At 38.3% G+C, this 18878-nt stretch overlaps 1 protein-coding gene across 1 annotated transcript in view; it reads right to left on the reverse strand.

Moving 5' to 3' along the window:
- Window positions 1-5977: 5977 nt before the first annotated feature.
- Window positions 5978-18878, reverse strand: part of nat16 (N-acetyltransferase 16) — a 36852-nt gene continuing 23951 nt past the window's right edge. The window contains exons 2-5 of the mRNA XM_067524216.1: window positions 13336-13561; window positions 11510-11734; window positions 11029-11372; window positions 5978-10668 (exon numbers count right to left, since the gene is read on the reverse strand). Of these exons, the coding sequence (XP_067380317.1) occupies window positions 10440-10668; window positions 11029-11372; window positions 11510-11734; window positions 13336-13551 (1014 nt within the window). The 5' untranslated portion in view covers window positions 13552-13561 and the 3' untranslated portion in view covers window positions 5978-10439. The remainder of the gene's footprint in view (window positions 10669-11028; window positions 11373-11509; window positions 11735-13335; window positions 13562-18878) is intronic.

The following is an 18878-nucleotide window of genomic DNA, read 5'->3' on the forward strand; positions in this document are numbered from 1 at the left end:
CTGTAAAATGCCTTGAGATGACTTTGTTGCGTATTGGTACCATATAAATAAAGTTGAATTGAATAGCACTGACTTTTCTTCTCAGACTTACATCACATAGAAATGATCATGTATGATTTAAGTTCTTTGTAGTGTCATAGTTTATTTCTGCTATTAGTAACAGGAAATAAAAATTATTTATATTCAGTACTGCATTTCAGCCTCAGAGGACTCAGACTGCCAACATATGATTACTGCAGATCCTGCTGTAGACATGTATCCCACATCACAGGAAAAACCAACTTTAGTCCCATATGGGAAAGTTTGTAAAAGAATGTAGTTGTCTTTGAAGGAATGTAGTTGTCTTGGCCTACCATAAGTAGTCCATGGTACATGTACACGTATTCACCCCCATAAACTCAGTAATGAAGTTAAAATGGCAAGTATTGGCCTAAAATGTTCTCCACTACAAGTACCACCTCAAGTTTTACTAAATCAAAAGAAGTAATCAGATTATCTACATGTTAAAGGTACTAAATATAACTGGTTTTGATGATTTTGATTATAGCAAAACACATACAGGAAATAATAAAAAATAAGGGTTAAAGGTCACTGTTGGTAAAGGTAGACCACAGTTTATATACCACAGTGGACAGACCATAAAGTTGAACGACTTTATGTGCTGACAGATGGTTAACCCAGAACGATACATCAACATTTAGTAGTCCGTCATATTTTTATAAAAACATTAAACATATTTATCTATGTTAAACCCATTGAAGGGGCCTGGTGGATCAGTGGTGGAGCATCGGGTTGGGATGCTGAAGGACGCAGGATCAAATCCCACCCACAAGGGGTGACCCTGGGGCTGGTCCCTAGCCTGTAGAAAATGATAGGGTTTACGGCAGGAAGGGCATCTGGCATTAAAACCTCATGCCAAATCAACGTGCGTAACATGTTCTGCTGTGGCAACTCCTGAAGGTGCAAGCCATTGATCTTGACCTATGTTAATACCACCAGCTGGTGTTAATGTTGCACATTATCAGTGTACATCCATTGGTAAAACATAAGAAAGACCAAGGGCATACGCGTTATTGATTTACTGTAAAACAGCACCATCTTGTGGACTGTTTGTGTTACTATAAATCCAGAAACATGAAAACAAACCATTGGAGCATCGCATATCCACATATGGTAATGTAGTAGAGGATCAGGTAGTTTTTTAATTAGGTTTCCATTTACATTGTAAGTCTCCATCTTCTACTGACAAAGGAAAATGAGAAAAGTAAAAGGAATCCTTTCACTGGTTTAACAGGTCAGAGTGTCCTAATTTTCTCAGGGCAACAGTCCACATGATGAGTTCACTCATCATCAGCAGCTCATTGGTGAATGGTAAATGTTCTGCACTTATATAGTGCTTTTCTACCTATTGGCACTCAAAGAGCTTTACACTGCTTCTTATTCACCCATTCACATTTACACACCGATGGGGGAGCTGCTATGCAGCTGGCCAACACTCACCAGGAGCAACTAAGTTGGGGTTTAGTATCTTGCTCAAGAAAAATTTGACATGTGACTGAAGAAGCTGGGGATCAAACCAACAACTGTGAGATTAGTGGACAACCGCTCAACCTTCCTGAGCCACAGTTGCAGTCACAGTCAGCAAAGGCACTTGTCTGCTTGTCTACCACAGGGTTAGTGATTGGATCCCCAGTCCTAGCTATAAGTCAAAGTGTCTCTGGCCAAGACACTGAACCACCAACAGCCCATTCCCCTCTCCAGCTGCGCAGTGCCAGTCCAAGCCTGGTAGAAATTGGGGAGGGTTGCATCAGGAAGGGCATCCAGCTTAAAACTGTGCCAAATCTACATGCAGACAGTGATCCACTGTGGCGACCCTGAACTTACAGGATAAGCCAAAAGGACAAAAAAAAAAAAAAAAAAACACACAAATTCTTATTACATGCTGATTACTCTTTGCACATTTTTAGCTCCACAAGCACAAATTCTTTATTAATCAAACTTCATCAAAGGGAGAGAGAAATGTTTTCTCAGATCCTGTTTGGTTGTTTTTTCTGGGTTGTCTTTTTCCTTTAAGCTGAATTTAAGTTATTCCAGAATTCACAAGTGAATAGAAGATCTAAGAGGACCCCAACAAAAGACAAGAGATGAGAGCCAGCCTCAAAGTCAAATAAAGATGAGGGAACGGACCCACGTGGACAAAGAATATGGAGACCAGTCAATGTGAATTGACAAAGAAGACAAAAGAACAGGAAGAGAAAAGAAGTGTAGGACGAAACATCTTCAATGAATGTTCTTCATGTTCCATTCTTCATGTTCCATGAATCGTCCATAAATCTAATCGATTTATGGATGTAGTGATGAAATTGAAGTTAGTTGGTGTGAGAGAAGAGGATGCAGAGGATAGACTTACACTATATTGCCAAAAGTATTTGCTCACCTGCCTTTAGACCCATATGAACTTTAGTAACATCCCATTCTTAATCCACAGGGTTTAATATGACGTCGGCCCTTTGCAGCTATAACAGCTTCACCTCTTCTGGGAAGGTTTTATTGTTTATTTCTTTTCTAAATTCACTGGAAGCTGTTTATACTTTGTGTGGCATGGACCATATTCATCAAGTGACATATAAAATAATACATAATCATACTGATGTTTTTACATGCTTTATTTTATTCATAGAAAAATACAGTAAAGAAGCAGGGAAATGTTTTATGTATAAGAAATCAGTTTATATATACATATGTTTAAGTAGCTAAACAAACAACTGTTGTCTAATACTGCAGTTCTCTGCTTCAGAGTTCTGTGGGGTAAAATATTTAACTGAAACTGAAACCGCAAAACAAACAACTGGGATTGGATGTAACTCAGTTGATAAAGCCATTGTCCACAAACCACAGTGTGGTCAGTGGTTCAACTCTCGGTTCTTCAGGAGTTTGTGCAAGTCAAGGAGTCAGGGTGGGAGTTTTCCTTCTCCCCTGCGTTTTCTGTTGATACTTTCCTTCATTTGTTGCTTGCCTTTTAGTTGTACTTTGTTCAGGGTTTCTGTGCTTTTGTCTCCCTGGGCTTTTCCAGCCGGCTTTCAGTTGTAGTCCTTCCAACGGGTCTCCCGCTGCTGGGTCTCCTGCTGTCCCTCATCTACGCCGAAGCACCGTCACCTCTCTCCCAAAACTAGTAAGAAATCTAATCCGTTCAAATCTCCTCGTGCCTTGATTACTATTCACCTCTGTCTCTTTTTCTATTCAGAGCTGCCTACCGCTTCCCGGCCACCTCCACCTCTCTCTCCAGTCCTGAATCACCACCCCGGTTTTCCCCGTCCTCTGCCCCTTTTCAATAAAATCTGTTACTACTTTCCATCCCTCTGTGTTCTGCTCCTTTCTGGCTCCAACTAAACCCCTTAGAACGTGATATCATGGTTTACTAGATTTATTGAGACTGAAACTATTTAAACCTTATTTTAAGGTTTAAATAAAAAAGCAAAACATTCAGCTGGTTAAAAATGCTTTAATATCCCATGACAAATTTCACTCATCTTACAGTACATTTGAAGTACTTTGATATAAAGCCTATGTTGTACTATCAAAACACATTTAGTGCCACTTAAATCACTCCCACAACAATCGGTACCTGCAGCAGGTTTACAGCCATGTTAATTTCCTAGGAGAAACAACTGAGATGGTTAGTAAGCAAACATGTAAAGAATTAGTTTGAGAAAATACTGTGACGAACCTTTCAATTCAGCTTTATTTATATAGCACCAATTCACAAGTCATCTCAAGGCACTTTACAGAATAAAGTCAAGACTGTGATGATGTATGGAGAGAACCCAACAATTCCCCCTTGAGCAAGACCTAGGCAACAGTGGAGAGGAAAAACTCCCTTTAACGGAAGGAACCTCCAGCGAGAACCATCTGCCTTGACCGGTTGGAGTGAGTGGACAGTGGTGCGAGAAAAAAAAAAGGGCAACAAAAGCAATAACAAAACATCAGGCAGGTTGGTAGGACCAGTAGCTGCACACTGGATAAGAGAAAACTCCGAAGCCTGGAAACCTGCATAAAGGGACAGAGAGGGAGACAAAGAAGGAGAGACAACTACGGGAGAAAACACCGAGTTAATGTCATACAGTGGTGACAACTGTGGGGTGACAGGAGAGTAGAGAGTAGACAGAGAGAGGGTCAAGGGGGGTGGGTCCCCCAGCAGTCTAACACTATAGCAGCATAACTCTAGCTATGTATCTTTATCAAAGAGGAAGGTTTTAATCATAGACTTAAAAGTAGAGAGGGTGTCTGCTTCCCGAATCTAAACTGGGAGTTGGTTCCACAGAATAGGAGCTTGATAGCTAAAGGCTCTACCTCCCATTCTACCTTTGGAAATTCTGGGAACCACAAGTAGGCCTGCATTCTGAGATTGAAGTGGTCTACTGGGATGATATGGTGCTATGAGGTCTTCTATATATGATGGAGCCTGAACATTCAGAGCTTTATATGTAAGAAACAGGGTTTTAAATTCTATTCTAAATTTAATGGGAAGCCAATGGAGAGAAGCTCACCCACCCTGATCCTAGTCCTGCTTCCTCAATTTGAGGGAGTTTTTCCTCTCCACCTTCACCAAGGGCTTGTTCAAGGGCGATTTGTTGCATTTTCTCTATATATCTTTATATTCTTTACTTTATTAAGTAAAGTCCCTTGAGATGACTTTGTAGTGAATTGCTCTATATAAAACTTAAACTAGCTGAACCGGTTTTCTGTGTGACCTTTGTAGCCCACACTGAACAGCAGGCTGTTGTGCTACAAAATACTTAAGCTATTTTAAATTTTTTTTTTTTAAAGTAAACATTGTGGGGTAATAAAACAGTGTAGTAAAATTATTGAAAGTACACTCATGAAAGATTTCATATTGTTAAATTAGGATTAATAAATAATACAATAATACATTTAATGCTAGAGTTAATCTAATACTTAATGATAGAATAGTTCAACATTTTTATTTGCTCCTTTTCTTTAGGTGAGATGTTCAGATGGATAAAAGTCTCATGTCTGTGTGTGAAGTAAAGAGCTGTCATGACATAGTTACATGTAAGCCCATCTTAGCACAAAAGTAATGGGAAAGAGCAAACCCCCCCCCCAGACAGAACATACATACAGAAATGTAATAAAGTTGTGGTTTTGGGTGGAGTTATGTGCTTGTCACAATCCTGTTCCTTGAGTTCAGTTTGGCCGTTTCCCTCAGATTCACTTCCTGTTCCAAGCATTTATTTTGTAGCCCTTCAGCCTGCATCTTGTTTTGCAGTTCTCTCTACTACCTGTAATCAGCCCTGATCATTTTCACCTGTGCCCATCTACTTAACCAGGCTTTCAATCAAGCTCCCTGCCAGTTTGTCTTTGTTGCCGTATTGCACGCTCCTGCACAGAAAGTCTTCGGATCTTTTCTGTGTTTGGACTCCTGCTTCTCTCTTCTTCCCCGTATTTGGACTCTGTTTCTTCCATTTCGCTCTGAAGATTGGATGTATGTTGGTCCCTGTTTATCTGCCTGTTTTACCCTCGGTTTAATTCTTAGTTTATCCGCAATTACCCCTTTACTGTTCGTCCAGTCCCTATATGTACACACCTCTCTTGGTTTAGTGTATTTGTATTGTATGTAGTTTCCACCTTTTACTGCCTGTTTTCTACTGTCCTCCAAGTAGAGTGACTTTTCTGGGTTTTCTTCTTTATAAATTCCCCACAATAAACCTCTTTAGTTTGAAAACTAGTACAGTTTTTTTTGTAGGGTTGACATGTGACTATTGATCTCACTAAGAAAGCAAATAAGTGATATATTGAAGCGTCTCTTCAAGGCATAAACTTAAAACGGTGTCAGTTCTTAGCTTACTCTGAAACAGAAAGGAAATGTTAGTGCGATATTGCGAACAATAACATGAAGAAAGCAAGGCATCATTACTTACATTGACTTCAAATAAAACACAAGAATGGTTTGGTGTCATGAGTTTTCAACCTTTACTAGAGGTCAAAGGAATTTCCAGTCACGCAATGAAAAAGCAATCACAACAAATCAAGCACGGAGAAAGATTTCATGTATAGAGATCAAGATTAGCATTAGTGAATCAATGGTAAATTAAAATTATATTTGAAACCTACACATTTCTAACATCATACTACTAGTTACTGCTGTGGGGTTAGTGTAGTTGAATAAAAAGGACAACATTTCCTTCTGAAATGTAAAAATATAAAGTCTCACAAAATGGAATACCTCACATAAATTCTTTAGTATAGTAAATGTACAGTATAGTTACAATTTAACTCTTGGCCTAACAGCCGAGGATCTTATGTTAATCCTATAGTCGTTGCCTATTCTGAGAATAAAATATAGTTTTATCTTTAATGCCACTGCATACTGATGTACTACATGCTTTTAGTGAAATGGTTCAGCTCTAAAGAAACACCAAACTGACGGAGGGGTTTATCACTCAATTGTTTCTGGACATCAAGATGTGCAACTAGAATATTTGTTTTGCACTGAAGTTGAAGTTGCTTTACAGAAGCTTAAGTTATTGCCCAAAACAACTAAAGTGCATGCTGCTTTACTCACTAACTAAATGGCTTGTACAGTAACTTATAAAACATACATTAATATAATACTTAACCCTATTATACTCATAGGGATTGCAGTACAATGCCTCAGCATTTTATTCACTTGTATACAAAGTATACAATCATCACATTTTTCAAACAAAGTGGGGCAGCATGCGGCTCGAAGAGAGCAGGTCCACAAACCACAGGGTCAGTGGTTCAATCCAAAGCTCCTTCAGTCCACAAGACAAAGTATCCTTGGGCAAGACACTGAACCCCAAGTTGCCCATGGTGTGTTTTCCCTATTTGAAAGTCGCTTTGGATAAAAGCGTCTGCGAAATGACAGAATGAAAAATGTAAAGTAAACAAAGAAAAATCTGTAACTGAATTTAGTTTCACATCTAACCACTGAGGAGACTATGTTGGACTTGTGTGTTTTTGGCCTACAGAAGAAAACATTTACCTTATAGAGAAGCCTTAAGCTAAAGCTTTGTTAACAATATAAACATTAGGTTCTGCTATCATGAAATTTGGCTTTTCCAGATCACACAAATAATGCAAACTAATTAGTGAAATCACCTCAGTGCTTTTTCTTTATGCGAGTGTCATAATCGAATGCACCTAACTTTTGATTGGATGGAATGTTATGATTTCTTTTGCTACGTTGTTTCTTTTAATTAACATCAATGTCTAGTCTTAATTTCATGTGAATAGGTGCACTGGAAATATGTTGAAGTGCTAAATCTTTATTACACCTATTTTATATCATGGCCACTCACCAATTCTGCAGCTATGCCAGCAGTTCTGCAAGGCTGTGCATGGGCCCCGCAGTACTTTGAGTTAAACGCTAATGTCAGCATATCAACATTGTTACAATAACAGTCCAAATGCTGACATTTAGCAGGAATAATGTTTAGTATCATATAAATAAGAGGGACATGAATGTGTGTGCTCAAGTTTGGGTGAATCCATTCCACAGATATAACGTCTCTATTTAATTATAAACTCAACATGTAACACTTTGTCCTACTGGTGGCATGATGGAAAGTAGGGGGTTACAAGTGTCATTTATCCTTAAATGGTTCATGTTTTGGCACCATTAATGTACCAAATGTCATGACAATCATTCCAATATGCCAGGAGGTCAACCAACACCTTACACATTAGACTGCTGTCTACGATTATATGTGTCTGAATCTTTATGGACAAATGCTACTCCAGGAGAAATGTGCTCTACCACGGCTAAACCTTCTCTTAAAGCTGGTCTTAGAATGGTATTTAGAAGGATTCTGAGTGCTTATATAAGTAAATGTAAACCTATTAATAATAATTCTTTTTATTATAAACAATTCTCCCTGTGTTAGCTGGAGCCAGTTGTAAATAGCAAAGTAGTCTTAACATTTTAGCAGTAGTCTGTTAAACACTATCGCATTATGTTTAGCATTATGCTAATTAACTACAAAGTCTAAATTACACTTAATAAATTTCTGCTTACATTTTATTGTAGCATTTGTGTAAAATTCCATTTATCCATACACTATCAGTAACCACTTATTCTGTTCAGGGTTTTGAGTTAAATTATTAAATTATAATATATAGTTGCCGAAAAAGAAGTCACCTTGACCTATCACCTTCACCTTGGCATATTTTTTTGTGTTACAGATTTAAACTTTAATAAAAAAGTTGCAATTTTGCCCTTCACTCTACACTCAATAACCCATAAGGACAAAGTGTTCAATAGTTTTAGCCACAAACGTTTAGCTAAAAAACTGAAAGTATTCAGATACTTTGTTTCAAATAATTTTCCCATTAGCATAGATAAAAATAAATGAGAAATTTAGAACCACCAATATTTCCAGTATAGACCAGTCGTTCTAAAAATCTCCTCTGACCCTCTCAGCATCAGGCCTTTCTGGTGTGAGTAAAGGTAGTGAAGTCAATCAACTAAAGGCTTGTAGACACTTACAAATTCTAAATGTATTAATGAAAAACTCAGAATTTCTAAATATACGTTTTTACTTTACTTTATGGGATATTGAGTATAGATTGTTGGGCAACGTGGCAAAAAAAAATTTTATTCATCCATGTCACATTAAATCTAAAACAAAATAAAGTGAATACTTCCTTAAGCTAATGTAAATATATTAGCTTTAAATGCATATCAGTATTGTCTCATGTTCAAGAGAATGTAGTGTCACATTGTACATTTCTTTAAATGTCAGATGCAAAGGGCTGATGGGATAAACTGCTCCCATCAACTCTATAGGTTCTACACAAATAAAGAAGGACCAGCTGAATCTGTACCGACTGGAGTGAAAATAGAAGTAAATAAACTCCATAAATCTGCTAGACTTTTTGACGATTTGGTCCCAGAGATATAAAATGTAATTTTATAAAAGGTAATTTTGCATTGAGGACTGTAAAACACAAATCTTCACTCCACTTCAGTAGATTAATAAATGCATTACAGGGTGCAATTACATCCAAATTGAAGGAGACTGAATACAAAGTTTAAACTGTCTCAAAGATAATTCTACTATGAGTACATTTTACACAGTGGTTCTAATGATTTGGCTCCCTCATTTATTTTAAATTGGGTGGACAAAACATCAGAACCACCTCTAAGTATAATTATGACTTTTGCTCTTAACTAAAAAACGGAGAAATTATCCATCCTTCCTTTATCTTCCTTCCTTATCCTATTTGGGTTGCAAGGGTGCTCGAGCCTTCACCGGCTGTCATCGGGCGAGAGGCGGGGTACACCCTGGCCAGGTCACTGACAAATTGTAACCTTGTAGAATTAGAACTCATTGCAGAGCTGCTGTCCTGCCATGCAATAGCCAGTAAGTACATACACAAAATATAAGCCATAAACTTTCTTTCATAAACAAGGCTCCGCTGTGAGCCATTTTATGATGCATGTCGATTTAGTTAAGATGCTCTCTTGTTTCTGCAGATAGTTTTTGTTTATATTTCTGAAGCAATACCAGTTAGAAGATGCACCCTTTTCATTTTGTTTTCAGTCTAATATAGACACAACTTGTCTGTTTAGTTATAATAAAGTGCCTTCATATTTGTGCAGTTTTTGTAACCCAACTCAACTTGTTTACATACTTAGAAGTTTCATATTTACAGAAAGAAAACTGATGAAAAGTTTGACACACCCTGAGGGTACTTAAACGTTTTCTTCAAAGGATATAATTTGTATGTTTACTGTTTTATGGTTTTACTTCATCACTGCTATCAGTGAGGAAACCTGTCCAAGCTCATCACTAATATTATACCTTTCCATGTTGTAAGACATATTAGGGTGAACATAATATCAAAAACACTATTAATCACTGTCATAAAATCATGATGATTCAACTCGCTGATAATGTTTCAGACTTATCCATAGTTGTGTTGCGTTCATGACATCAGCATTTATAACAATGATGTTTTGGATCATTGGACATGCTTTTCATTAATTCAACTTAAGGGGCTTTCACACAGTTCTACTTTGGGTAACTGACCCTAACTGATTGCAAACCATCGAGGCAAGATGACCAAATTTCAGACTAGGTCTATTTTCTATTTTGTTTTAGAATAGAATTGTGAAGATTTCAGTTCCTAACTAGTCTGTTTTGGATCTGGTCTATGCTTTAATAGTTGTTCATACAACTGTGATAAAACTGTGATAAAAAATTTACGGATATATTATTTGTCACAGACCTATTGTAGCTGATCACATGATGTGTTTATGATTTTATGTCCACGCTGTATATTTGTTTTTGTACTGTTATAATGAAATTACTGCATATGTTTCTGTTAAGTGTAGTAAGTTGTGTCCAGTCGTTGTTCAGACTCTCCTTCCACCTTCCATCCACCTTCTGTAACTACACGATGTCTGACTCCACCACGCATTGCTCAGTGTACTCCTTCACCAGCTCCACACTTAAGGTGTTGTGACAGAATTCAGACATGGGCTTCCAGAGTGGTGGGTCGAGGAACATCTGGCACATCACATGCCCCTTCAGGGTGGCAGTGTGCCGCTGCAGGTGGCACAAGAACTGCTGCTGAGCCAGGTCCAGATCTTTGCCGAACATGTCAATGTTCAGATAGTACCTGGTTTAAAACAAGGTATATTTGGTGACTGAATAACAGTACTACATTATTCTGATAATCAACAATTTGTACTTTGAAATGTTATGAGTTTCTTAAAGTTGAGGCGATGCCCCTGCAGAAAGTGTATTATGGGAACAATGCTCAATCGGACCTTTAACAAAATCTGATTAATTAATTCAATAACAGCAAAAGCATCTCACTTCTGGTGGTCAGAATTGCCAGTGGTAAGAAAAATTGCAAAAAGATTGTAAGACATGGCCATAACTCCTTGAGCCAGGCCTACACCCTGTTTCAGGAAAGTAGCATCTAAATTTACAACTCTGCCACACACCCAGTGGTAATATAAAAAATGACAGTTACCAGTCATCTCCAATTGGCACCCGGAATGGGAATGTACAGAGGCTGGCCACAGTAGGGTTGGACACATCATCAACCATCCAGTCAATGTCCTTCTTCATTAGTATGGCCATGTTACTAGGCAGAGGCTTGAATGGCTGCCAGTCTTGAATGATGGTGTAATTAGGAAGCACCCCCTGCATCAGATCAGTGGTCAGATATAACTGGTGAATAGCTATTTCATCAAGACGCACAGGCGAAGAGTTTAAGGTAGAGGTGGACAAAGAAGATGGGATGTCTCTGCCCAGACCGAGCTCAGACAGACGGAGCTTGAGGTCTTCAGCTCTGAAGCGTACGAGCAGAATACCCTGAAAATGAAGCAAATGGGTGAACTTCCAAAGAGAAAGCACAAAGAGTGAAAGCAGAACTAACAGGTTTGTGCATAAAGCATTTTGGTCATTGCCACAAGCAAATATCAAATCTAATATTTCTAGGTCACTGGTACCTGCTTGGTTATAATGCGATACTTCTGGAAGTCCTTTGGTCCCAGCTGATCATCACGTGTCAGGCGGCACACTTTGACGTCCGGGTACTTGGATTTGACCAGCTCAGAACAAAAGCGGAGCAGAATTCCTGCCACACCCTTGCCCCTTTCCTGGGGGGCGACACGGAGACCTTCCACAAGCATTGTCTCCCCATTGTCAATCACACACACGGACTCCAGAGCAATCTGTCAAGCACCAAGAGGAAATAGCTAACACAAAAATCATATATAATAACAACACTGACATGGTTCTTGCTTTTAACCATTCCTATTTGTGTTGTTAGGGAGATTTGGGACACAAGGACATGTCATCAGAATCATGACATCAGAAAATGGAGCACAAGGCTCCTGCAACCCTCCATCTATGCTTTTAAAAAAATATATTAATTTAGCTCTTGGTCACGGTGGCAGCATACAGCAGACAACAGCTAGGTGCCGGTGGCCATACAACTCAATTTGGACAAGAGTTGACTGCCCTTCAGGGTGTCAGGGTGTCATCATCCTGTGACTGCTGTAGGTGCCTTGGGCTCTGTTCCAAATCAAAGTTATGATAAAAAGTTCTTAATACACGACTTTCTCCTTTAAAATAGGAATAATGTTTTCCATTTTCCATCAATGAATAAAAACTAAAGATATTGTGAAAAAGGGACAAACAGATATTAAAAAATATCGTGATGCAAAAGTCTTATTCAGTTTCGGATTGTTACTCCATCCTAAAAAAATCTCTGGTTTAATATTTGATTTAGCCATGAAACCTGTGGCACCAACATTAATAACAAGCTTCTTCATGTTCAGTAACTTTCTGGATTTTTGAAAAACATACATTTTTAGACAAGGTAATGCAAAATGGTGAAATCTACAATAAAAATGTAGATAATATATATATATATATATATATATATATATATATATATATATATATATATATATATATATATATATATATAATATATAATATATATAGATAATCTGAAGTTTAGCTAGGCACTATGTTTGCTGTATTCATGCAGTATTTATGTTGTCAGATTATTTGGCTTTTCCTCTCCAGCTGAATACAGTGAAAAATATTTTAGACAAAATATAAGAGAAGAAGCTTGTGAATCACTCTGCAGAGCCAACCCTGTCTCCAAATTTTATAATATTTATCACAGGAACATAATTCAACAAATATTTCTATAATTTGAAAGCCAAGAAAGGCCATGGATACAGTCATCTTTTTTATGCCATTGTCTCATGATTAAGAGATCAGAATCAGAATCTGATTTATTGGCCAAGTGCGCTAATACATACAAGGAATGTGCTTCGCTCATTGATTGCTCTTAAGAGAATAGTTAAGGAGTAAAAACCAAAACACTGGTGGTAGGTTGCTGTAGTGGTATTTCATACTGAAGATGAGGTTTAGTGGAAACCTTCATTTACAGTATCTATCTTATCCGCAAAGGTCATGAAACCAAACGTTGCTGGCTTCACTGTTTGAGACTGAGGGATGAGCTAAAGCATCTGAGAAGTGCTTGAATTTGACTGGTTTGTTTTTAGTCACACATTAGGCAACATCCACCAAAAAGGTAGAACCATGTGGTTTGCTATGATCTTCCATATTGACTGATCAAGCCATGAAAAGAGATGTATCCTGTGCCAACATGGTTTTATTAGAGACTTACTTAAGTATCTCTCTTGAAAAAGTATCATAGACTTTCAAATTCAAACCTCAGGTTACTTGAGCGGTTAAATATAGTAGTTTTGTCCCCATAATTTAAAAATATTTGTGTACTTTTGACTGGACCTACCACTTTTCCTTGTTTGCGGGCCAAAATGACCATGCGATTGGTCTCTTGCAGCCATGTGGTGTATCTAGTGGGTAGGTAGTCAAGACCTCCATAGATGTCCTTGCTCATAGCCATGATCTCATCAAAGTCCTCCTCAGTGGCCACTGTGAATTGAAGGCCTGCCTGGGACAGGGCCTCTGGGAGCTGGGGCATAGTCAGGTTGGTATCAATCTTCATGATGAAACAACTGATGAAAAATTAAGTGGGTGAGAAGTTATTGTAGATATTGTGTTTGTCATGTGTCTCACACAAGTACAATATGTGACCTAAACATGTCCCAAGTGAGCCATGGCAGGTCATTCTTCAAAACACAGCAATATAAGAGTTGTTTAATCGCAATTACGCCAAAGAAAACTGCATAGAGTATAGGAAAGCAGTTCCTGACCAGTAGTAAATTTACAACGTACCACTTGATTAAAAGTAACGGCAACTGTCAAAGTCAAACTGTCAACTGTCTACTTGGATGTTCTTTTGTGTCTGGTGTTGTTCAGGGTGTAATCACTCCAACAACAGTAAACCACTGCACACAGTCCTCAAAAAATGAACATCTCAATCAATGTAGCATAACAGATCATGTCACTGCCACTTAAAGTGATGTAATAGAATCATATAAGTGGCTCCAGGCAGAAAGAAAAACACATTAAAAGCATAATGTAAGCATTCAGTTAGAGCAGAACAAGTCATATCCCCAGGCTGATTGTTTGATCAAGTACAGACAGGAGCTTATTGAAAGACAGCACTTCACAATGCAACAGTACAGGACATCACAGTTCATTGGAATCAAGTTTGGGTCAAGCTATAGTTAACTATGTTAACTGTTGTTAACTATGTCTCTGCAATAACTTGGAGCACTGATTGTGCCGCTTCAAAGCACAATGATAATAATATAGTGAAATGTTTTGAGGAAAATATAACTGACCATTTCCAAAACTAGCAGTATCTATATAACCCACAATTTATGTTGTTGCTGGCGTTTTTACCACCATGATCTCAAACTATTCTTTTTAAGTATTGCCATGAGTTTTGTATATGTTGTGGAAAAGCGGGAAATTCGTGAGGAAGAAATGTCATTGCCAGTCAAGAATGATTAGGCCCCAATCTGCCTCCTTGTTGCAAACATTTAAAATTCTCCAGATATACAAAAACTACGCCACATCTAATGTCTACGCATTAGATGTGTAAACGACCCCCATACATACAATACATCACATCTGACCACAGCCAACTGTTTTTTCAGATCAGATTCTGATTCTGAAATTGCATACAAATTTGTAAATGCCCTGGGTTCTGCATTCTTTAATCCTCACCAACCATGGAGCAGCAGGGTGATTATATGACAGGGCTCAACCTACAAGTTTGCATCACATTATTTTGAAATCACAATTTATTTTTTAAATTTATCTCTGCATAAATTGTAAACGTGTCAGTGCCTTTACACAGGACCTTTTGTCACTGTTTTCAAACAAGATGGTCAAAAACGCTGAGTCATGCTGGCAATAGAACAGAGAACTTTTTGATGTGAGCTATGGAAAAATAAGAAATTGATAATGAAGAAATTCAGTACGCTGCACAAGTTCTCTATTACATGTGTCAATTTCAACAGTACAAAGTTTTACATCACTGTGTATGGGAGATACAAAAGATTAGACAGGATTCATTTTCACACTTTTACTGTTTTTTTGACAGAGATACAGAAAAATGTGTTTCACACCACTGCATAGCAAAAAGGACACAATAGTTGATGCTGTTTATTCCTTTGTTCTTCCACGGTCAGAGGCTCTCTGTTTATATACTGTTTGCTTGCCAACTGAAGGGTTATGAAATGCACCTCTGAGCTATTTCAGAGAAATGGTTGATCATTGGCTGATCATGCTTCACACATTCTCATTTATCGATGACAGTCCGGTGGATTAAATATGCATCTAATAGCAAATCACCCCCAGTGCCCCTACTGGACTGTACCATTTTCACTCTGTAGCCTGAGCCACTACAGCTTGTGGTGAGTGCCCGCGGTCAATCACAGAGCTGGTAGAGAGACAGTGAAGTGATCTAACCGATCTACTGTCATTAATGTAACGGGACCGATCATGACAAGTGCAGGGTATTTTTTATTTATGAAGGGATAAGAGGGATATCACGCTTTTCTACAGATTTGTGCGAGCCAGATATAATAACTGTAAAAACATATATTTGATCACAGATAATGTGTATGAGTCTTTTAGGGTTAGGGATAAATGTAGGAGTGCACCATACAGAGTAGGTATGGAACAAAAACAGCAACAGCCATAGGTGGAGCTGATTTTAACTCATCTCTTCTTTCAAGACGTTTGTATGTGCAGTCTTGAAGAAAATGTAAGACTTTTCATCCCTGTACAACCTCATTCTACAGTAACAACTTCCCTGATGGCCATGGGGTCCCTGCAGAGTTCAAACATCACTGCCCAGTCCTGTGTCGGGATCTTGATCTTTCTGAAGCCTTTGACACTGTAAACTAGCAGATCTTTCTTTAAGCTGGGCATCTCAGGTATAGATATGTGCTGGCATTGGGTTGCTCACTCTGCTTAAAGTATCTTGTCAGAGGTTAAGTGTTCAGCTCTCCATGCTTCTCCACTGGGGTGACCCAGGGCTGTTTGTGGCCCTTTTACATCTCTGCCTACACACATCACTGCTATGCTGATGACACATGGCTCTTTCTGTCCTTTCCTACAAAAGACTCTACTCTCTGAGCACGCATTTTAAACACAATCTGCAAAGAAAGAATTCCAGGTCTGCCCAGCCAAACCTGACATACAAGATGGAATCAGCATCGACGGGATCTTCATTGTACCCAAACGTTTGTTAGAAATCTGAGGGTCTTCAGTGACAATTAGGGTTTAACACATCTCCTTCATCTGCTCAGCAGTTGACTGGACACCCTAGGGCGACTCTGGTCACATGTCAAAGTGTCCTTGAGCAAGACACTGAACCCCAACTTAGTTGCTCCCGGTGAGTGTTGGCCAGCTGCATAGCAGCTCCCCCATCGGTGTATGAGTGTGTGTGTGATTGTGCGTGTGAATGGGTGACTAAGAAGTGTAAAGTGCTTTAAGTACCAATAGGTAGAAAAGCGGTATATAAGTGCAGATCATTTACCATTTACTCAGTAAAAACACATTCGATGACAACGTCCAACAATGATTTTAAAAAAGAAAAGTGAAAGAGAGATACACCGATCAGGCATAACATAATAACAACCTGTGCAATTTTAATGCAATCCAATATAATGTCTCTGCCATGAATTCTAATTTTACAAGATTAAAATTTCTCAGTTTTGAAACTGTCTAGGTGATAATTATACTCTCTGTTTGTTATTGAGGTTAAAGTGGGTAGTGAAGCCGTACTGAAGCGCATTATAAGAAGAGGTGGTTCTAATGTTTAGGCCGCCAAAGTCAGGGAGTGTGATTCCCAGCTCCTCCTGTCTGTATGTTGAAGTATTGTTGAAATGTTGAAGACTACAGAAAGCCAGGTCACTGCAAATGTGGTACAACGCTATGGCTGGATTTAAGGTGCAGACTGGATAAATGATGCAACAGAGGGTGGCAAGACCAAGTAGAGGCCATTTTATTTGTCATATCTAGGTTCATCATGCTTTCAATGTCCAGCTTTAGACTCATCACCCTATCTGATACTCTTTTCACCTCCAGAACATTTCTTACAAACTCCTCTTTCAGGATAACTCCTATTCCATTTCTCTTCCCATCCACACCATGGAAAAACAAAAGCTGAAAGGAAGAGAAGAAGAAGTGAAAATAGAAAGGACAGTATAATAAACATTCACATCTTTGGCCTGTGAGAGAACCATGATGTGCCCAGAGGAAACACGTGCAAGCACAGGGGGTAACACGCAAACTCCTTAACGAAAGGTTCCTTCCCACCAGCCGAGATTTGAACCAGGGTTCTTCTAGCCGGGAGAAGCTCATAAAAACAGGAACATGCAGTGCTTTTGACACAGTGTAATGATGACTACTGAGGGTCTGAACACAACCTGACATGCCTGCGTCCTTTGTCTCTCGACCAACTCTCCCAGCACACAGCACTTAAATGCAGTCCTGCTGCAAGGTTGTTGTGGTTTCAGTCTCAAACAAATAATAGATTAATTGATATCCCGAAAGATAGATAGATAGATAAAACTAATTTAGATCACATAACTTGGTGCTTATTTTAGAAGCCCCACTGTGCCAAACAGCAGTGGCATAATAATATTTGCACATAGGGTCCAGGCAGATTTTTCTCTGGCTAAAATGTCTTTTGGTCGATTTTTCTATGCACTTAAGAGCTAAGCTTGCAGAGAATCTTCTAATCACTGCTTATATGTCTTAAATTACTGATTTAGCTGCTATTATGTTTTAGGGTTGGTCTCAGTTTTCCCTAAGTGAATAGTGAGTTTGTTATCAAAAACCAAACAGCAATCTTTTGCACCTTGGCACTCAGCATACTTTCTACACAAACTTCATATTGTAACATATGAACCATCATTTGAATAAAGAAGAAATTACATGCTCAGGCAAATTTTAGATGACCTGGTCTTAAACACGATTTACCATGTGCCTTGGATTTTAAACACTTGCTTATTTTTTGCTAATGTAACTATCATATCTGCCTCATTCCTTGATTTTTTTTGAAATGTTGCTTGGATACGCAGGGTTTATACACTGTTGCCCATAAAGTTGAAATATATATGTTTTAGTTACTTAAATTATTTTGACAATGGGATTTATTCTTGATAAAGTGTTTATCTTCTCATAACCTAATTGATTAATCTCTTCCAAAAACATCACAGTCAAAATTAAAAGACAATTAACCTTTGCAAAAACAGAGGAATGTGTCTAATAACCAAATTTTAAACCACTTTATGGGCAACTGTAGGAAGTTGTTGGTGCAGCTGGTAACACAAAAATGCTAGTGTTCCAATAATCTATCAATCAACCATGTGAGCTGTGAGGGTATTTGTAATGAAAACACTGTCTAGTCACAGCACGCACGCACGCACACACACACAAACACACACACCGCACGAACACTGGTATTTTTCCATCATGCTTTGATGCTTTGAGATGAGCTGGGTAGCCTGGCCCTGCCAATGAGAGAGGTGCTTTTTTGTTTTTTGGTTTCTTTCTGTCTCCCACTCTCTCTCACACACTGACTGATTCTTCTCCCATACACTCGCTAATGCTCTTGCTTCCTACCTCTGTTCAGCCAGCAGAATACTCCAAATAAAATGGAATTTAGCACATTTACTAATACTGGCAGTAAAGGCCAGTTTGCTCATTGCATATATCTGGACCTGGTCATTTAATGATGACGAAGATACTGCAGAACACTTTACAATAGTTGCACATTAAGTATCATTGTTTAATGCAGTAATTAATATTAACTAATGCTTACTAATGCTAAAACAATAATTATTTAGTTTTGAATTTCTAGTTGGGATAAATAAAGCATCTATCTATCTATCTATCTATCTATCT

This window comes from Channa argus, chromosome 12, assembly GCF_033026475.1.
Source record: "Channa argus isolate prfri chromosome 12, Channa argus male v1.0, whole genome shotgun sequence".
Classification (NCBI taxonomy): domain Eukaryota; kingdom Metazoa; phylum Chordata; class Actinopteri; order Anabantiformes; family Channidae; genus Channa; species Channa argus.